This window comes from Berghia stephanieae, chromosome 4 (assembly GCF_034508935.2).
Source record: "Berghia stephanieae isolate SIO BIC M18660-M18661 chromosome 4, UCSD_Bste_1.3, whole genome shotgun sequence".
NCBI lineage: Eukaryota > Metazoa > Mollusca > Gastropoda > Nudibranchia > Aeolidiidae > Berghia > Berghia stephanieae.
In genome coordinates, this window is record NC_088363.1 from 69,001,623 (window position 1) to 69,024,003 (window position 22,381).

Below are 22,381 nucleotides of genomic sequence, written 5' to 3' on the forward strand. Positions count from 1 at the left end.
GCTGTTAATATTTTCTCATGGACAGACTTTGGTGGATTTTTCTTGACATGCTCAGAACATGGTCTAGTTTTACCAGAATCAAAACTAGATTGATACAAATTTGTTTCGGGTCAATCCCAAGATCTACTTGGCTACAGAGACAAAACATGATTCCATGATGTGGAAACATCCCTCTTCACTTTTTTCCAAGAGAACTCAGCCAAAAATGTCATGTCCACAGCTTTCTGGAATATACAAGGTGTTCTGCTCCTCGATGGCATTGAACCAGGACAAACAATCAACGGTATGACATACTGCCAAACTCAGAGAAGTTTTGCGCCGAAAAAGATCAGAGCAACTGATGATTTGAAATAAATTCATGGATAGCAAACTTTAGGTATTTCTTTCTGTTTTATTGTCTTAATTGTACGGTTTTTGTAATACACATAATATATTATGTAAAGCTATGTGGAATAGTGCCATTAAATTTCATACACGAAAGATACTCTTGTTTATGTCGTCCATCGTAATGGCTATGTCAATCTGATTGACCTGACTTAACTCCAGTGCATAAAGTCACTTAATTAGACAATTCGACAATTTGGAACTCTTCTCTTCTGTTAAATTCCTTTGACTACTTGGATTTTGAACATTAAGATTTACAATACGGAGCCAATACAACTCTTAGAGCATACTTCATTCAAAAAGACGTTGAGTTTTCTTTCTTTCGTCATATGGTGATATGATACTCTATATTTAATTACTTAACTGTCGTAATCGAGAAAAACTCGTATTTAAATATTTGGCCAGAAAACTCGTCTTTCGCGAAGTCCCAGGTTGATAGTTTTTGCCAGGTTGAGGGTTATTTAAATCGATCGATGTTTGAAGGACGAGTTTTCTGGCCAAATTTTTAAATACTAGCTTTTCCAGAGTAGGGTTAAGATTCAGACAAAAATTGTATTCTTCCTTGCAAATGATTGTAAGAATATAGCGTTATGTACCTTTAACTTTAATAGAAAAATTCTGAAAAAGTATTTATAAGAGTCAGGCAAAAGTGAAAAAAAAATATAAAGAGTAAATCATCAAAGAGTAAATTCTTGCACTTCTCTCTCTCTCTCTCTCTCTCTCTCTCTCTCTCTCTCTCTCTCTCTCTCTCTCTCTCTCTCTCTCTCTCTCTCTCTCTCTCTCTCTCTCTCTCTCTCTCTACCTTATATTTATGCACACCCGTTCCAGATATTTAACTTAGACAGGTGCCTGCCTTATAACTTGTCACATTAATTGGATTCTTTCACTCCACCGTTTCGGAATACGGAACGCATTCCCAATCGCTCAAGGAGCTTGCGAGCTTGAGCAAAGAACGTGTTCCACAAAGCAAAACTAAATACATTAAATACATTTTACCCGAGGTGTACTTATTTGCAGGTCTGATAACCAAAACTGTTTTGGGTTCATTGTTGTAATCAAAATACTCTCAAACCAACACAAAATCTTTTTCATTACAACCAAGTCCATTATTGCATCTCGGTTATAGACCTACAAATATTGTTTGAATGTAGATTTTGCACTTATTTTAAAAATATTTTATCACTTCTATTAAAAATTAAAAATAACTTTAAGAATATATTATTTTAACCACATGTCATTTAGCGTTCCTGATAGCTCAGTTTGTAGAGAATTCGCGTTACACGCAAAGGGACTGAGATCGACCTCGGGTCGAGAAATGTTTCTTTTCCCTGTCCATCAAGCAGTGATTGGGTTGCTGGGTCTGTTACATCTGGCGGAAAGTATTTCCAGTGGGTAACAAGCAGTTGCTACTGTCCATTTAACACAACAGGAACCCGGATAAAAGTCGGCTCTATGGGCCTAATGGCTTGGAAGGACTACTATCCACATAAAAGATTGAATACTGGACTCTTCGATGCCGCAACTTGATAGTGTTCTTTGACATCATTGCGCTATACTATCAAGTCATGAGAAGTAAAGGATATTTATGGTGAAGATGAGCACCAGATTCAAATTATTACGCAGAAGAATCAAAATGTATTTACAATATCATTGATGGACAATAAATGTCTTTAATTTTACATCAAAACGAATAGAATCCAAAATGTATCTACAATATCATTGATGGACAATAAATGTCTTTAATTTTACACCAAAACGAATAGAATCCAAAATGTATTAACAATATCATTGATGGACAATAAATGCCTTTGATTTTACACCAAAACAAATAGAATCCAAAATGTATCTACAATATCATTGATGGACAATAAATGCCTTTGATTTTACATCAAAACAAATAGAATCCAAAATGTATTAACAATATCATTGATGGACAATAAATGGGTTTGATTTTACAACAAAACGAATAGACTGCAAGATATCTCCTGCATCACAGGACTAAATATCAAGCAAATTAAACTATTGAAATAAATACTACTAAAAATCGAGAAATTCGCGATTGATGATCAGTCCCATTGGTGAAGTCGAAGCCTTTACATATCTTTGTAGCATAGTAGACAAAAAGAGGGGGACAGAGAGAGATGTTACAACTAGAAGAGGTAAAGCGAGAGTATTCTTCATCGTGTTGAAAAGAATATGGTTTTCTAGAAAATGTAAACTCAGATTAAAATTGTCAACACCAATGAGAAATTAGTGTTGCTGTATGGCTCAGGAACATGGCGGTCACACACACACACACCCTGCGTAGCCCTGCAACAAATTTGCTAGACAGGCTATTACATAGAGCCGCAGGGAGCAAGGAAGAGAGGGCGGCCTGGGAATAGCTGGAGGAGGGCATTGATGGATGATCTGAAAACTGAACGCTTAGCATGGAGAGAAGTTGAGAAGATGACACAAAGCTGAAAAAGATGAAGGGGATTCGTCGATGGCCTTTGGTCCAGTCGGAGTGAAGGGCCTAAGTAAATAAGTTACATTAAAAGTGTTCATTTGAATAATTGTTTCCTAAAAAGTCCATGGTATTACTATAAAAGCGTATCCATTTTCTCTGTCATTAAGTAGAAAACTTTGCATCTACATTTAGCCTTGTTGTTACTTTTCATCTTTGGGTTTAAGACAAAATAGCACTCTGAACTCTTGTCTGTATTTGGTGCTCATTCTGTAGTATATGAAAATATTTACAGCTGAATTTGTTGCTTCCAATACGTTGAGAAAAGACCACGCAGTGTGAAAAGCATTCTGGAAGTTGATGAGAAAAATAAAAATAGAAAATTATATTTATTTGTAAATTACCATTAAAAAACAACGATCTATTTTGGTCCATGCTACAACTGATCACTCCATCCCCGTTAATTTAGCCCTAAATATTGATAGACTTGGGTTGAACAATAGAAATATTGTATTGATCAAAATTCGTATTTAATTACTCTATTTATTCTATGCACATAAAGAAAATAGTCACAATTTTGGCCTGTCAGATCAGTCATTTCAACACACTAAACTATGAGTAACCTTTAATATTTATAATCTGATTGGGAGAACTTAGTGAGAGATAATCACCCGACTGACTTCAAAAAGCAAAAATTGAACTAAGTGACGTCGTCTTCATTCATTCTATTGTTTGAATTACCTTGTATCGCCCAATAATGCTGTATTCCTCTGAAGTAGTCATGATAATATAGTTTGTAGTCGATGGTAGGTAGCATATAATGAAGACTGTGGCAACAGTTATGACCATTTTGACGACCCTGTTGTCTCTGCTGGACGAGTTGTTATCTCCTGCGCTGGAAGATTTCTGCCGCCATTTCGACTTTTCTCGAAGCCCGTTTACCAGAAATAGCGAGCACAAAATCACAAAGATAAATGAAGTCAGATTTGAAAATGCGTTAAAAAAAAGAGAAATGTTTTCAACGTTCACACCATTTGGTGAGTAGACTAGATCAACAATAGTTATATTCCGGTCCTCTTTGTATACCCAGCCGAGGCGTATGGCATAAAATGCAGGGGCCACACTGGCTATAACAAGGATGTAAAGGGCCATTATGACGAAGAAAGATCGTTTTGGCGTGATGATGTTTTTCACTTTCAGTGGCATTACAATGCAAAGACAGCGTTCGAATGTGATGTATGCTGTAATAGAACTTGTGATCCTAGAAAAGCATACATGGGGCCACCCAGCTGTGATGTACTGAGTTGTAGGTGAGTTGAAGGGGATACCAGATTCAGCAAACAGTGGATTTATGCATAGGCCCATCCAAACATGCGTCGTTGAGGCACCAAAATCCGATATAGCCAAACCCAAAAGACTTATACTAATGCTATCGGTAAGGCCTTGTCTCAAGAAAACAATGAAATTGATGGCGTTTGTGATCATCCCGCAGAAACTAATGAGTCCCGTGAGAATGACGAAGTTTATTACCTCAAAAATTAGTCGCAACTCATCTGTCATCAAACCTTTTTTATTGATATCCATTGTGTCTGAAGTGCTTTCATTGAGGAAATTTGAAGATTCCATATTGTTGCTTACTGGAATAGCATTAGAAACTTGTGGTTTCCAGGTTGTATAATTACCGGAAGTTAATACACCCATTGTCAAAATGTGTAAAATATTTTTGTTATCTTTTGTTTAAAACAAACAATAATTAGCCGTATTGGAAGTTATAAACAAATTATTTACGTTGTCCATTTTATCTTAAAACGAGTATTTTGAAATAGATACGACGGGAAAACATGATGAAGACTTATGCAGTATAATAATATGGTCAATATGAATTATCAAAAACATGCACGACATAAGTTTCTAAGATTTTTTTGCAGTTTCTATAGTCTTATAACAATGGCTGAAACGAATCTGTTTGGTGACTTGCAAGGACGAAGAAGAAATTTTAAAATCCGTGAAAATAATTTTGAAAGATCTTGCCAAATTTTATATTGCATGACTAACGGGTTGTAATAATGACATAGATTATATATGGTTTCTTACATAAAATAGAATAATTAATTCCTGCATTTGGTGACACAGTGCCGCAGTGAATGTAATAAGGCAGGCTCGAGGAGTCTAATTGTGTAAGATTATTGCTGGTTCCAGACCACATTTAGTTGAAAGACACAGCAGACTAAAAGAAGATGACATACAACAGTGGATTTGTCAGCTCTTTCCGTTTGTAAAATAGAGTCGCCATTGTCATTTTAGAATGAACCACAATTACCAGGTTTTTATGCTTGATTCTCAATTTTACAAATGCAAATACAAAAAATGGCAACAATACCCTTTGTATAAGAACGAAGACAAGATAAATGATCATGGTTGATTGTATGCCTATACTTACATTTTGAATGTATCTCATAAATTACGTGGTATGGTTTTTGTACCCAAATAGTCTCAGATGTCAAACATAATCAGAAAACGCTTGTCTCCGACAATTAAATGATAAAAGCAGCAACTCACATTATGATGAAAACTAAAACCGCTGTGCCGAAACGTCGTTTGTTTTGTGTTGTTCCCTTAGTTATGAGTCACATTTACTCACTTTACCTTTCTCTCCATTGTATTGACTCATTTAGGCACCTCTAGTTATTGATTTGTTTGTTGCATTGAAGCAGCAATAACTGACAATTAATTCTAAGATTGGGGGGGGGGGGGGGGGGAGGAGGGTTCTACAACACTGCCCAGATATGTGAATCATTCGACTTCGTCTAGTTCTGAATTGCCAAGGAGTAGGTACAGGGGTTTTGTTTTCTGTGTTCAATCTCTTGATTTTTGTTTTTCCAGTATGGATTTGGAGGCCAATTTTCTTTGATTCGATGTTAAGTCTATACGTTTTATCTTGCATTTGGGTGGCATTTGTGATGATAATCTAGACCCTAAATCACTAAATTGATTAATCAATCATTAAAGATGGGAGATGTTCCAGAAAGCTTCAAGAAAGCATTGGTGAAGCTATTGTTGAAGAAAGCGGGACTTGGCAGTGATAATTTTAAAAGCTTTAGGCCAGAATCGAAGCTACCATTCATCTCCAAAATTCAAGAAATGATTGTTCTAAAACAACTTTCATGTCACGTGAAATATAATAACCTCGACGAGTGCTATCAATCGGCCTACCGGTAAAATCATAGCACAAAAACTGCTTTGATGAGAATCACAAATGTCTAGCTGCATTGATCAAGGAAAAGCCACCATCCTTAGTCTTCTCGATATTTCGGCGGCCTTTGACACTATCGACCATGCCATACTACTTCAAAGACTACAAGTTATTTTCGGCATATCGGGCACTGCTTTAAACGTTTTTGCATCATATCTTACTCAAAGAACTCAATCAGTTTTAATTGGGGAAGTAACTTGGTCAGACCGTGACCTTCATTTTGATGTACCTCAGGGATCCGTTTTAGGTCCAGTCCTTATTGTACTTTACACTTCCCCTGTTATGAGAATTTTAGAGAATCTTTTTCTCGCTTAACATATGTACGCCGACGATGCCCAGGTGTATAGCATCGGATTGCAATCCGATATTGCACTGTTCACGAACAATGCATCAACCATGTGATGAGATGGATGTCTGCAAATAGATTAAAATTAAATGACGATAATACCGAAGCCTTATTCATTCCTATAATAAGACAGATCCATCTACACTGGCACTGACAATTAACGATAATGATAAAATACAACTGACAACATCAGAAAAAGTCTCGACATCACCTTGGAGAATGATCTGTCTATGAACAAACATATTGATAATGTGAGAACAAGTGCTATCTGCATTCTAAGTAACATCAGAACAATCAGACTTTTTATTGATAGGGAAACCTGCAACAAATTGGTAAAATCTTTGATATGTTGGTCTCACAACGGACAAAATAAGCAAACTCCAGAAAGTACAGAACATGGCAGAAAGACAGGGAAACTACAGGTCCCGAATTACTAAGGCAGCTGCATTGGCTGCCAGTGGACCAGCACATTAAATATAAATATTCACCTATTGTATTCAAATGCTTGGAAGGCTCGTCACCAACATATCTCGCACGCCTCATTGAACGGTACATCCCATAGCGATCGCTTCGATCTTAAATTGAAAACACCCCGCTGCCGAGTGAAGGCTGGTGTACGCGCCTTTCAGCATTCTGGTCCAAGATTGTGGAATTTACTACCACTTGAGATACGCTCTTCGTCTTCACTAGATGATTTCACGTGTTAATTTAAGACATTCTTATTCCGACAGGCTTTCTTTTGAGTATGTGTATAATTAGCGTTGTTCGTGGAGTGTGTTAGGGCTTAATTTATGTTATGATCCCAGAGCCCTCCAGAAAAGGGATGTTTGGCGCACTATAAATCTATTATTATTATTATTATTATTATTATTATTATTATTATTATTATTATTATTATTATTATTATTATTATTATTATTATTAATATTATTATTATTATTATTATTATTATCATTATTATCATTATTATTATTATTATTATTATTATTATTATTATTATTATTATTATTATTATTATTATTATTATTATTATTATTAACCCAAGTTTGGATTGGGAAAGAGTCTGTAAGGCTGTTGTCGTGGATGATTTTGCAGCTTGTGTCCTTGTACATGCTTTGTATAAGGTTCACCAGTTTTTGGGGTATCCCATAATGTCGAGTGATTTTCCATATTGACTATCAAAAGCTTTCTCGTAGTCATTGAAGTTGAGGTAGAGAGGTGAGTTCCATTCACTGCTTTGCTCTTTGATTATTCTGTATGAGCAGATTTGGCCAGTGTAGGATCTATTTGACCTGAATCCTGCTTGTTCACCTTTGAGTTTAGGGTTAACAATGTCTTTCATTCTGACAAGCAGGATTCTGCTGAAGACCTTCCTTGGTATGGATAGGAGCGTTATCGCTCTATAGTTCTTGCATTCTAATAAATTTTCTTTTTTTTTTGTGGTATTTTTACTATGAGACCTTCTTTCCAGTCTTTGTGGATTATTTCCGTTTCCCATATCTTTTCAAACAAAATGTGTAGTTGCTTGGCGATTATATTTGGATTTGATGTCAAAGCTTCTGATGGAATCGAATCCGGGCCCGCTACGTTTTTGGCATTTCAATTTTTTTAGTGCTTTGAGAATGTCTGTCTTGTTTGGAGGGCTGAAGTTTATTGGTAGGTCTTCTTTTGCTTCTTGATGGGTTTTCAGTGTCATCTCTGTTGAGTATTTCATGGAAGTGTGCAACCCATCTTTGATATGTTCTTCATTTGAGAGAAGGGGGTTTTCATCTTTACTTTTGACTGGTCTGTTAACTTTTTTAAAAATTCCACTTTACAACTTAGTACATCTATAAACATCTCTTAAATTTCCTTTTTGACCTGCTCCCTCTGCTGTCTCTCTCTCTGCAATGTCATCTACGTAGTTTGCTTGCCTTTGATTGTGGATATTTTTACTGTTTTACATACTTTATTGTAGTTTTCTTCTTCATTGTTCTATCCACTACTGATTCTTTAAATGCTGACCATCTACTGTTTCTTGTTTAGAAAGAATGTTAAGTATTTCAAATTTATTTTCCAGTTTAATAGAGAAATCCATTCGTGTTTCTTTGTCATTAAGTTTGCTGACGTTGAATAATGTAAGTCTTGCTTCTTTTATGTCAATCCGCCTTATTTTATTTTGATTTTTGCTGCCAAAGTGTAATGGTCTGAGGCAACATCAGCACCTCTGTACACTCTTACATCCTGGAGAGATCTTCTAAAACTTTTATTGACACATAAATGATCAATCTGGTTTTCTGTTTTCTTGTTTGGAGATATCCATGTGGTTTTGTGTATGTCTTTATGAGGGAATATACTTCCTCCAATCACAAAATCATTCGGACTTGTTTGAATACAGTGGAAATCGGATACAACGGGGATAGTGGGACTAACAAAAAATCCCTGTTGTAGCCGAGTTCCGTAAATATCCATAATCCATGCATACGGAATTTGAGGGGAAGCAGTACTGAGGTAAGTAAAAAATACAGTTAAGGGACACATTTCGAGTTACCTCCCTAAGTAAATTAATCGGACGATGTGACTGTGACCTCCATTCCTGTAACCCCACCCCCCCCCCTTCCTCCCCAAAATCACTATATAATATCACCCCCTCTTCAACTTACTTCAGGACACAAGGCGGGTTGGAACAATGCAACGGTTAATTCTACCTTCCTACTTTCCAACTGTGCCACTGACAACCACTAACTGCACTTCAAAACTCAAATAACGCACAGTCCTAGCCTCAGGCTTCACATAGAGCTTCATCATCTCACTTCTCATTAGGCATAGTTACCTAATCAGTCAAGAGACGCACGTCCTTCACTCTATTTGTAACATACTAGGCCTGAGTGCATCGACATGTTGATCAGTCAGTCACGTGTCTCTTGCTAGCCTTTTGTTGCGTCGTCATGGATGCACAAATGACACAGAGAAATGTCAATGGTACACACAAGAAATGCAATTCTCACCTCATCTCCGCTCCCTTTAACTTATGTGTATAGATAGTATGCAGATGACGTCACCCAGGCCTTTGTTATTGTTTTTGCCATCCGCGTTTGTGAGTTGTTCTCACTAAACTGTATTAACCAGACTATAAAAGTTCATGGTTACACAGAGTTTGTGTGTTGGTCCGTTATACTTCCGGATGGCAATGTTGTGAACTCCTTGGCCAAGCGCATTCTATCTATAATGGGTGGCGTCCTCTTTTCTTCTTGAGTATGTAATTTTTTTCTCAACTGGGTGATAAACTTTTAACTCACACCACCATTGTAGCCGTGTTCCAATAAATATTTCCCCGTTATAGCCATACATAATTTATATGAATTATATAGGCCGGATAACGAGGATTTTTATATTTCCCGTCGTAGCCGAGTCCCCGATGCAACCGAGGCCTTTGTACGCGAGCTGTGCTGTAGCAGTATTCCAACTCCTGGTGTGTGTGTGTGTGTGTGTGTGTGTGTGTGTGTGTGTGTGTGTGTGTGTGGCTCATGCCCTGAGTACAGCTAGGACTCTCCATTACTAAGGTGACTCTCATCACTTTGAGTCCTGGAGGGCCAGGATTATTGTTCGGAGATTCACTCCTAGACAAGTTTCCTTCCTCAGCTCTTGAGCCTTGTCCGCCCATGGTTTTACACCAGGGTGTCCTTCTCCTGGACAAATTGCCTTCCACAGCTCTTGAGTCATGTCCACCCATGCTGGAGAAAGTCATCTCGCCATAAGTATAAGCTAAAGGGTTAGATTAAGTAAGAATATGACATGAAGAAGACATCACACTACAGGATGAGTGTGAGGTGGGTGAATAAGGAGCAGAGCATGTACCACCCGCCGGTGGGTTCTGTCTCTCTATACCTTAAGAGGAAGGGGTCCCATCTACTCCCTAACCTGGTTATACCGCCGGGGACTCGATCGCACCCATAACAAACTCGATGGAAACATGGAGCACTACGGGAAGATGTTGTTATGGACACAATAATGCATGAAAGGCAATAATCTGTCATACAGGATTACGCGGCGATCAATGTACCTGGAAATGAGAGGTGTTGCACATTAATTTCCGTTCACTATGCGGGACGTCCGGCCCAGACCTCGCAGCACCCCAGCCAATCTTTCGGATGGGAATAAGTTTCAATACTACTTCTTCTTCTTCTTCTAGGTTCCATGCCTGGTCCAGGCTTCGGATACTGCATGAATTATCTCTCTCCATTCCTCCCTGTCTCTTGTTTTTTCAAACAGCTCTTGGATTGTTAGGTTGGTGAAGCCCTTCAGTTGGTCTATGAGTGTTTTTCTTTGTCTCCCCGGGCGCGTTTACCAGGTATTTTTCCACAACTTGCCAGGTATTCATTCTTATCTTTCCTTACTATATGTCCGAAAAAGGATAGTTGCCGATTCGCTATTAAGGGCATTAGTTTCCTTTGTTGGCATGTTTCTTTTAGCACTTCTTCGTTCGTTTTGTGTGCAGTATACGATATTCTCTGCATCCTTCTCAAACACCACATTTCAAAAGCTTCAATGTTCTTTTGTGTTTCTGCATTTGTAGTCCAGCTTTCGCATCCGTATAACAAAATTGGCCACACGTAGCACTTCAAGACTCGGAATCTAATCCCGAACGACATCTGTTTGTTTTTTAAAATGTTTCCGAGGTCCATAAAGGCCTGTTTGGCTTGAGTTATTTTTGCTCGTATGTCTCGGTTACATCTTCCATCTGTTGTCACTATTGAACCCAGGTATTTAAAACTTTCTACGTTGGTAAGTTGCTCGCCATATTGCAGGTGTTGTTTTCGGGGTTTTTCTGTATTACCATGCATTCCGTTTTGGTGATATTCACTTCCATTCCCTTGGCTTCACTATCTACTACCACTTTGTCAACAATCTTTTGATGTTGGATTTCTGATGTTGCAACGAGTACCGAATCGTCTGCGTATCTTATATTATTTATGTTGTGACCTCCTACTTTTATTCCCTCCATATTAGTTATGCCCCTCATGATTGTTTCTTGGTATAGATTAAACAGATCTGGTGAGGCAACACACCCTTGACGGACTCCTTTCTTAATAGGAATGGAATTTCCTGTAGAGTTTCCGATTTTGATAGATGCCTGCTGGGTGTAGTATAATGTTTGCATGAGTCTGAGGTCTTTCTCATCAGCGCCAATGGAGTGCAGTTGTTTTAGTATTTCTTCGTGGCGTATTCTATCAAAAGCTTTTTTGTAGTCGACAAAACAGAGGTATAGTGGGTCTGAACCTGTATAGCTCTTTCACTTAAAACACGGAGGAGGTATATTGCGTTCCTTGTCCCTCTGTCAGGTTGGAATCCATATTGTTCTTCTGCGATTTCGGGGTTAATCTTATTCCTTAGCCTGTTGATAATTATACGCAACAGTATTTTGTTAATGTGGCTTATTAAACTTATAGTTCTAAAATTTTCGCATCTGACTGCACCTGCTTTCTTTGGTATTGTTATGAAAATAGAGTTACAGAGATCATCTGGAATTTTCCCAGTGTTGTATATATTGTTGAATAATATGTGAAGTTCATCAATTGCTAGATCTCCTAGGCTTTTTAATACCTCTACAGATATTTCATCAGGGCCTGTTGCTTTACCATCCTTCATTCGTTCCATGGCATGTTCAATTTCACTTTTGGTGATGTTTGGTCCGCTTAATGGTTCTTTGAATTTCAGTGGTGGTTCATTTCTATTTGGATCAGTGTACAGTTAGCCTATGTATTCTACCCATCAGCTTTCTATATGTTGTTCTTCAAATAGCAGTTCCCCTTGTTTGTTCTGGATACAACTTCCTGCTGCTTTGCTTTTCCTTTTCCCTGATAGTTCTTTTATTCTTTGGTGAGCTTGTTGGGGGTTGGGTTTGTATTCTGTTTCGATTTCGCAGCATTTCCAGTCTAGATAGTTCTCGTGTGCCTCGATGCATTTGGATTTAATGTGGTTGTTCAATGTTTGGTATTCTGCAGACCCTCTGTTGCATTTTCGTCTTTCTTCAAATAGGTTTAGAATTTCATTTGCCATCCATTCCTTTTTTGCTGTTTATTTGAGCTACTGGTAAATGCTTTTCTGCAGTTGCTTTGACACACTTTTGGAATATATCAAATTGTTTTTCACATTTTTCGTTATCAGGTTCACTTTGGCTTTGTATCATGAGTGCACTTTCAAATTCTTCTCTCATTTTTGTTTGTATCCCATTGTCTTTGCATAACCTGTAATCCCTCTTTATTCTACCAGCTGTTCTCTGAATAGCTTTAAACTTTATCCTTACTGTACAAACAACTGGGACATGGTCACTGTCTACATCGGCGCCTGGGTAGGTTTTGCAATTTAATATGCCATTTCTGAATCTTGATGATACTGCTATAAAGTCTATCTGGTTCCTTGCTCTGTCCCCTGGTGATTGCCATGTCCAGGTTCTTCTTGGGTGTTGTTGAAACCAGGTGTTTGAAATCATTAATTTATTTGTTCTACACCAATCTGCCCAGATGTTTCCTCGTTCATTTCTGTCTCCGAGTCCATGTGGTCCGATTATGTCACCATCTCTGCCTCTGCCAATCTTAGCATTTAGGTCCCCCATTACCATAAGGACTTCTTGTGATTTACACATTCGTTTTGCTTTGTCTAGTGAATGGTAAAACTCTGTCATATCTGCATATGTCGCCTCTTCTGTTGGTGCATAAACTTGAATAATATTGGTGTCAACTACAGGTCCTCTTAGCTTAACCAGCAAAACTCTGTCTGAGATTGCTACGTGCCCTTTGTAAAATTTGGTTGATTGTTGGTCTAAGATCATCCCTACTCCTTTTTGGAAAGAGGTTCCACCACTCCATATGATCTTATACGTCGTGTTGTTTTCTTGTTTTGACATGGTTCCCTGCTCTTTCCATCTCATCTCTGCCAGGCCAAGAATATTTATTTTGAGTCGTTTCATTTCTTTAAGAATGTTGTTTAGTTTTCCTTTTTGGGCACAGGTCCTGACATTCCATGTCCCAATTTTGGTTTTGTCACATTTGTTAAATTTATTTCGCCTAGTAACCGGCTGACGGTTCGGTGTGACCTGACGAACATCACGCTCCCAACCGAGCGAGGCAGCAGTCTTCCGTGAAAACGTGCTCCCCTTTACGCTGTCACCGTTTAACTTTTTGGACTTATTCATGCAGTTAACTCGGCAAAGTTACAAGAATGGTTTGCCATTGCCTATTCTTGTCGCCCTCTGCAGTTAGCCAGCTTGACCTGTTACCGTTCGACACCACGAGGAGGTTGCAGTAGGGCTTGATAATGACCTATCTTTGCAGACTTGGCATCATCCATTTGTCGAACCAATACTACTATTCATGGAGAATCCCAATTGCTCAATAGGAGATAACAACAACATAAATCAACATATGTCAACAGAAATAATTTGTCTTAATGTCCACTTAATTTTTGTAGAAAGGTACAAATTCTGAAAAGCAAGGCTCTTTTTAAGTTTATCGATTACATACGTGCAAAATATGCGCCTAATTCATTATTGACCTCAAGGATCGTTTTTAATTGTATTTTCTAGATTAAGTACGAGGTTCTTTCCATAAATTGTAATAAGTTTTCCTTCCAAAGTGACAGGATTCTGAAACTTGGCAGAAATTACCTTTATTATATGGTCTATTTGACGAAGTAATCGCCATTTTCGCTCATTCATCAATTTTGCTGTGTGCATTGGTGCATTGTCGAGATGGAGGATCTTTTTTTCAAGAGACCATGTCGTTTCATTGTGGTGGCTTGTCTCACCTTTTCTTGAAGAATCATTCTATAGTATCGGACGTTGATTGTAGTGTCGAACAGAACGCAAAATTAAGCCAAATGCGTCAAAAATGACATGTGCACGGTCTTTATGGCTCCTTTCTTTCGACGTACCTTCTCAAGGTGATGTCCACTCTTGCTTCTGTACTCAGCAGACTGTCGTTTTGTTTCTGGGTCCCGGTGCTTTCTCCAAAATTGACGAATGAAATGTCGTAAGAAATTGATGCGAACCTCTTTGGTTGGTGTCAGCAAATGGGGAATCCAGTATGAGAAAAATTTTCTCTTTTCAAGTTTTCGATGAGAAATTAGTAAACAGACGTCTTTGACATAAACAATTCTTCAGCGATCTCAGAGCATGATTTTCCCTTATCTTCCACCAGAGATTGCTAAGCAGCTGACATTCTTGCAACACCACAACCACTGACAAGCTTCCCATGCAAACTTTCATCTTCCATATCCATTCGCCCATTAGAAATTGCTTGAATTCACTTTGATTTGTATGGATGGTGCATTGTCTCTTAGACCAGTTATTAGATGTCTGTGTATGTCTGGAGCAGACTTGCTGAGCAAAAGTGAAAATATTATATAATTACGCAAACGTCATAACTTGAGAAAACCTCCCTCATTTCCTGAGCATTTATTATGCTGGCCATCATGACAAAACTATCAACAACAAAAGTAAAATCATTTTCTATCCATTCAACTCTGGTGCTTAAAATTTTGCACATCACCTCATCATCATCCATTTCTCATTTTGCCAACACTTCCTTGTTTGTATACTTGTCTATCAATGATAACCTCAACATTCTTCTAAACATCCACATCTCAAATGCCTCTAACCTCCTAATACATTCTTTGTCAAGCGTCCACGTTTCACAAACGTATAAAAGTGTAATTATAACATATGTTTCAACTACTTTTATTCTGGTCTTCAACTTAAGGTTGTTGTTTGACACAACGCCACGCATTTTATAAAACACATTTATTTTGCTATTACTATTTGTTTTGTATCCTCTATGTGACGTGCTTCATGGGTAATGATAGTGCCTAGATATCTAAATACTTGTTTGATGGACTCTCCTTTACTTGACAAGGGAAAGGCCGTGTTGTTGTCAATCTTTAAGACCACCATGCATTCGGTTTTTATTAACATTTAATTTCAGGCCCATCTCTTCACTTTTGCTCACCAGTATATCTAAAATTTTCTACACGTTTTCTGAAGAGTACAACCAGAGTACCATCGTCTACGTATCTTATATTATTCATATTCTTCCCCCCAACGACGACGTACACCACCTACAGAAAGTACAAAGAGTTTTGCCAAATTTCATTATGTTACACTAAATAGTTTTGAAGTTATGAGGCAGGGGAGACTAGTTTATGAAATGAACCCCGTACTTTAGAAGCTACTTACAATACAAGCTTTGTTTGGGACATAAAAAAAACCCAACAAATGATATTAAAGAGAGCGGTTTTAATTATCTTTTTAAATTTCATTTACTCATTTGCTCTTGTCGGTGTTTAGAAATCATTGGGGTTTATTTATTTTTTTCTTACATAACGTTTCTAAAAATATATTTTCATCTGGTTTTTTTTTTTTGAGAGGTCATGAAATTGTAAAACTCATTCTGAATGGTTTTCATCAGAAATATCTACATTACTACGAGCATCCCAAATCCTAATCTCAGAACTCCCTTGAAATATAATTTACAAACATTAAAAAATGTCTACAATAAAATTGGACTTAAACAGCATAGGAAATTACTCCAATTTTAGTACCGTGGAAAGGACGGTTTTACTTTGTTTGTTCTATGGCTATTTTCATCCAAATCTTAGTGCCAACTATCCACTCCATGCAGTTTGACGGACAATAAAAATAATTCCTATTGGACGCTAATTAGAACAAGGTCCGGTCCGTCTGCTTGAAAACCGAGTACTCAACCGACTGAGTGCCATAGCCCATACCAATCTCTCTTAATATGGCAAACCACCTTTAAGATCAGAACGTACCGACTCTACATTGCATAAACTTGAACTTGGAATAAATTTTTATGAAAAAAAAATGTTGCCCATTATCCTGATATATTACCAAGTAATTTTCGTCATTTGATCGATCCGAGATTTAAAATAGGGAGATGCAATTCAACGAATTTGAATTATTGATTTAATATAGCAATAACATGACAACTACCTCACTGCAGTTGAATAGGGTAATTGGAACGCCACTTAAACGAAATAGCTGTGCAATTGATAGATTTATTTTGCTTTATCATCTCTATATTTATCAGAATGCACGCAATTTAACTGGTAGATTTTATAACAATAACTTAATTTGCTTTATTATATTTTTATTCCTTGAAAGATCAGAGAGTCTCATTTTAATCATGTATGTAACAATACAATGCTAAGGTGCCTGTGGTGACTCATTTTATTTATCTTATGTATAAAATATTTGATCGTCTCGAGAAATAGTGAGCAAAAAAAAGATGCATTTAGTCAATTGCTTTTAACCAGACATTCCCCGTTAGTTTCGTTCGAATATATGTTTGGTTAGGCATACCATAATTAACTACTACTACTACTACTACTACTACTACTACTACTACTACTACTACTACTGCTGCTGCTGCTGCTGCTATTACTACCATTGTTATTATTATTACTACAATTATTATTACTACTACTACTACTATTATTATTATCATTATTATTATTATTATTATTATTATTATTATTATTATTATTATTATTATTATTATTATATGATGATGATGATGATGATGATGATGATGATGATGATGATGCTTATTATCATTATTATTATTATTATTATTATTATTATTACTATTATTATTATTATTATTATTATTATTATTATTATTATTATTATTATTATTATTATTATTTATTATCATTATTATCATTATTATTATATACAATATAAATTCAGCCTTCCTATCCTAAAAGTGTAACAAAGAGAAGAAAGACAAAACAAACAACAACAAAAAAATCCTCGGAGAGGCAAAGTTAATAGCAGCTGTAATTTTATCCAGTAATGTCTATAATGATAAAAGACTTGTATAGTTTGGCAATTCAACGATAATGGAGATCGTATGAAATTGTAATATTATGATTACTTGATAGTATTTGCTCAGACCCAATGACATAAAATAATTACGTATATGTTCTCGTTCATTGTTATTGTTAAGCCATAAATCAATCCGTTTGTTTTGTTGTTGTTGTAATTTCCGGGAAGCTGTTCAAAAATTGCACCAATTTAACCAAAGGATTCCGTTGAATAAATGATGTCTTTAAATTCACAATAAAAACGAGTTTTTACTTCGTTTGGTGGTTGTAAATTACATTGATTAATATTCAATTTTTTAAATAAGGAAAATAACTGCACCAACACTGTAAAAGAATACGTAAAATATCGCAAAGGTTCTCCTTGTTACACAGATACCATGTTTATTGGGGTTTTTTTTTATTAGGAAGGGGTTGTATTATTTGGGATTGGCCGTTTTCGATTTTCAAAAATTAATTTGTTCTTGTTTTTATTGTTGATGTTTTGTGTATTGCTGTTTTTTCTCCAAGACTGTTTTCTTCTTTTTTTTCTTTTGTTTGTTTTTCCTTTCAAACCAATTTTGGTTAACTGAATTGTTTTCACCGGCGGCGATATTGTCCATTTTCGTCAGCTAGCTTTTCTTCCTTATTTTGACGCTTGCACAACATAATATTCACTTCCATTTAATGCACGAGCCATCAGATACGTCAGCCTACAATTAAATAAAAAAACATTGTAAAAGTGGATGTGGCCGCTCCACAGACTACTAGGACCAGACCGGCCACTTTTTATTGGCTAATCGCTGCTAATTGCCGCCATCGTATTTAAGATGTAAGCAGTAAGCAGTTATCGGATGAATCGAGAATAAAGAGAGGCTGACGAGGTTTCCAGAAAACTGGCAGCGTAAAGTTATATGAGAAAACAGTAAACATTGGCATTTCGGGACACAACAGACGCGTTGTTAGCAAAAAGTACATAAAATTAAATAAACAAAATGCTGTGAGAGTGTGATGAAAGTGTGTGAACTTCATGGTCGATCAACTTGGTCATCAATCCATCCAACTATCAATCTATTATACTTCTTCTCCTTCTTCTTCTTCTTCTTCTTCTTCTTCTTCTTCTTCTTCTTCTTCTTCTTCTACTACTACTACTACTACTACTACTACTACATACTTCCACCACCGCCACAATACGACTACTACTACTACTACTACTACTACTACTACTACTACTACTACTACTACTACTACTACTACTACTACTACTACTACTACTACTACTACTACTACTACTACTACTACTACTACTACTACTATTACTACTACTCCTACTACTACTATGACGACGACTACAACGATGAGAGAGAGAGAGAGAGAGAGAGAGAGAGAGAGAGAGAGAGAGAGAGGGTATTCTTCTCTTCCCCTCTCACGATACATGACATAGACTTATCTACATTGTTAGATCAAAGGGATGGATGCCGCAATTTCACACGATCTTCACATTTCACACATAGTATCTACTAATTCTAGGTAAGTGTCATCATCAGTTAGAGAAACTGATCAGCAAGTTCAAAGAGGTGAGTTTCACTCTTTGTGTCTTCTCATTAATATGTGGAATGTCGGTTGATTGTTGTGTAACATCAAAAAGAAATGTTGATCGTCTCCACAGAATTCATCAAAAATCAAAGTAGGAGTAGCTTATTTTACCTACTGTTATTACGCCGATTCCCGATTGCTGGACATTATGATTTGTCATATTTATGAGCTAATTGGGAGGGGCATAGAAATAATGGTCTCCGTAAAATAGTGTCGCCATTATCATACACAGAGCCACATCCGTCTCATACAGAACAATGGGTCCAAGTCGCTGGTGTTTACCTTAGTTACCTCTTTATTTTCTATGAATTAAAAAAAAAACAAGGAGGGCATCGCAAATTTTTGTTATTGCCATGATAAAGGTCATTTTAGTGACGATGGCTATCTTAAAGCGTGAATTAGTTTCTTCTGTTCCATGTTGTCTTAATGTTTGAATGTCTAGTTGATGAAAGAATAATGTTGACTTCCTCAGCTCTGTCAGGGACCGCACATTTTGGTTTGGTTCCAGGCTAAAAATCCCTCTTGCTGTTGCATATTTTGGGCAGAGCTGGATACTATTGTAAGTATATTTTCTCCTTCACCAATCACCTGTTTTGAAGACCTGGTGCATGTATGTAATGTGTCAGATTGTGTCCCGATTATAGTCTTAACATTGTGACATGGTCTTTCCTATCTAGAAGTTTGATCGGGTCATTTTTATTGTAGCTTGGGTAGGTCTTGTACCAGCTGGGTCTTGATTGGGTTTTGATGACTTGCTTCCGCCAACTTCATAAAAGTTTTCTTCTTGTGTTTTCTCAGATTCCATTCTGGCCAAAATATCGGATTTTTTTTCTCTCGGTGGACCAAGACCTTGATGATGTCGCAGAATTTGCATACTTCGGTGATCTGGAGAGCTATGCTGGCGAGAGATAGAAGGATAGAAGTAAGATTACTTTTGATCGGCATCGATACCTAAGAATGAGAGAAATAATAACTGACATCCACTGAGTCAGTTTCCTGTGCACATACTTGTGCATGTGCTTTGGCCCATTACTCTGGTGGAGTTGATATGGGCAAATCAATGCCAAATGACAGCATTACAAATTTACTAATCTAGACTGTGTGATGTTAGGATCAATAACAGAGGAATGTATTCGAGGACACTCGGAATACAAACCACGGTTGGGCAGGGATCGTTAGCCTTGACTTGCAAACTGTCTAGGAGAATGACACTCTGAAATAAAACCGCCACTGTCTTGTGACCAAGTCTTGGATTACTAAAGGCTTAGAAAGCATATTCTAACAGAAAAGCAAGCCAAAGGTATAGTCGCTGAACCGAACGGCTCAATTAGCATTGACATGCACCAACCCCCTTAACCCTCTCCTTACCAGCCATTTTCAGGATTTTCTCCCCGTCACACCCAACTAACACAAAATGGATTTTTCATCACTCAGCAGTAAAGTTCTTGCGATACAGAATTTTCTTAGCACAACATGCTCTACAATACACTGTTCATTTTCTTTAAATGTTATGGTGTACAAAAGAAATTTGAATAAGAAAAATGTTGGTTGTATCGTAAGTAAGGTGACGATTTTACTATAGTTGGTAATGAGAGGTTAAATCATAACCTTGAATTATTTTAAAAGAGCCTTAAATCAGAACTACACTTGCCAGGATTTTAAGGTTCATTCCCGGCATTACAACTACAAAACACTATTTTAAGTACTAAAGGGCAATAATGTACCTACTTTGATATGGGAACGAAGACAAGCCAAATCCTCATGATAAACTGCTATGCCTTCAATTTTTAATTCAGAAAAGTGAGTGGAGCAGGCACTTATGTTGGTAACAACAAGATATGAAGTGAGTAGAAAAGTGCCAGAAGACAATAGAGAATAAAAAATTTTTTCGCGGCGGTGGTGGGGTTTGAACCTGCGACCTTATTGGTACGACAACTCCGCCTGGCAGGTGAGAGCGTGGCTCTACCGTGTGAGCTATCCACGAACACAAAAATATTCGTTTCAAACCCAAAGTCATTTCTAGATCCCTCTCTCACCCACTTCTTGAGATCGCCGATTCGTTCACCACCATCGCGAAGTAATTTTGACCAGCAGTTAAGTTTAATAGCCAATATTCTCATCACAAACATATAACATAGAAACGATTGAGACATTGAGTATGCTCCGGTGTATGGGGTGAATTTTTAATTCAGAAAAGTGAGTGGAGCAGGCACTTATGTTGGTAACAACAAGATATGAAGTGAGTAGAAAAGTGCCAGAAGACAATAGAGAATAAAAAATTTTTTTTCGCGGCGGTGGTGGGGTTTGAACCTGCGACCTTATTGGTACGACAACTCCGCCTGGCAGGTGAGAGCGTGGCTCTACCGTGTGAGCTATCCACGAACACAAAAATATTCGTTTCAAACCCAAAGTCATTTCTAGATCCCTCTCTCACCCACTTCTTGAGATCGCCGATTCGTTCACCACCATCGCGAAGTAATTTTGACCAGCAGTTAAGTTTAATAGCCAATATTCTCATCACAAACATATAACATAGAAACGATTGAGACATTGAGTATGCTCCGGTGTATGGGGTGAATTTTTAATTCAGAAAAGTGAGTGGAGCAGGCACTTATGTTGGTAACAACAAGATATGAAGTGAGTAGAAAAGTGCCAGAAGACAATAGAGAATAAAAATTTTTTTCGCGGCGGTGGTGGGGTTTGAACCTGCGACCTTATTGGTACGACAACTCCGCCTGGCAGGTGAGAGCGTGGCTCTACCGTGTGAGCTATCCACGAACACAAAAATATTCGTTTCAAACCCAAAGTCATTTCTAGTGCTCTATTGTCTTCTGGCACTTTTCTACTCACTTCATATCTTGTTGTTACCAACATAAGTGCCTGCTCCACTCACTTTTCTGAATTAAAAATTCACCCCATACACCGGAGCATACTCAATGTCTCAATCGTTTCTATGTTATATGTTTGTGATGAGAATATTGGCTATTAAACTTAACTGCTGGTCAAAATTACTTCGCGATGGTGGTGAACGAATCGGCGATCTCAAGAAGTGGGTGAGAGAGGGATCTAGAAATGACTTTGGGTTTGAAACGAATATTTTTGTGTTCGTGGATAGCTCACACGGTAGAGCCACGCTCTCACCTGCCAGGCGGAGTTGTCGTACCAATAAGGTCGCAGGTTCAAACCCACCACCGCCGCGAAAAAATTTTTTATTCTCTATTGTCTTCTGGCACTTTTCTACTCACTTCATATCTTGTTGTTACCAACATAAGTGCCTGCTCCACTCACTTTCTGAATTAAAAATTCACCCCATACACCGGAGCATACTCAATGTCTCAATCGTTTCTATGTTATATGTTTGTGATGAGAATATTGGCTATTAAACTTAACTGCTGGTCAAAATTACTTCGCGATGGTGGTGAACGAATCGGCGATCTCAAGAAGTGGGTGAGAGAGGGATCTAGAAATGACTTTGGGTTTGAAACGAATATTTTTG

At 37.4% G+C, this 22,381-nt stretch overlaps 1 protein-coding gene across 5 annotated transcripts; it reads right to left on the reverse strand.

Annotated features, from left to right (window-relative positions):
* Positions 1-379: 379 nt before the first annotated feature.
* Positions 380-16,246, reverse strand: LOC144971118 (uncharacterized). 5 transcript variants are annotated; one of them, XM_078911536.1, is made up of 3 exons: positions 16,237-16,246; positions 3,572-4,803; positions 380-3,180 (listed from the first exon to the last, which is right to left on the reverse strand). In XM_078911536.1, exons 2-3 carry the CDS (start codon positions 4,529-4,531, stop codon positions 3,034-3,036), a joined length of 1,107 nt encoding a protein of 368 aa, XP_078767662.1. In that variant the 5' UTR covers positions 4,532-4,803; positions 16,237-16,246; the 3' UTR covers positions 380-3,033. The 5 variants fall into 5 exon arrangements, with proteins under 5 accessions (XP_078767662.1, XP_078767660.1, XP_078767659.1 ...); XM_078911534.1 differs by lacking the exon at positions 16,237-16,246 and adding an exon at positions 16,026-16,222; XM_078911533.1 differs by lacking the exon at positions 16,237-16,246 and adding an exon at positions 16,006-16,222.
* Between the last annotated feature and the right edge of the window lie 6,135 nt (positions 16,247-22,381).

What these genes read in the sequence shown, in the direction of transcription:
- LOC144971118 (XM_078911536.1), bottom strand. Translation starts at nt 4,531, where the DNA reads ATGGGTGTATTAACTTCCGGTAATTATACAACCTGGAAACCACAAGTT. An exon ending in GCATTATTGGGCGATACAAG is followed by an intron (nt 3,181 to 3,571) that starts GTAATTCAAACA and finishes ATCAACTTCCAG; the next exon opens with AATGCTTTTCACACTGCGTG.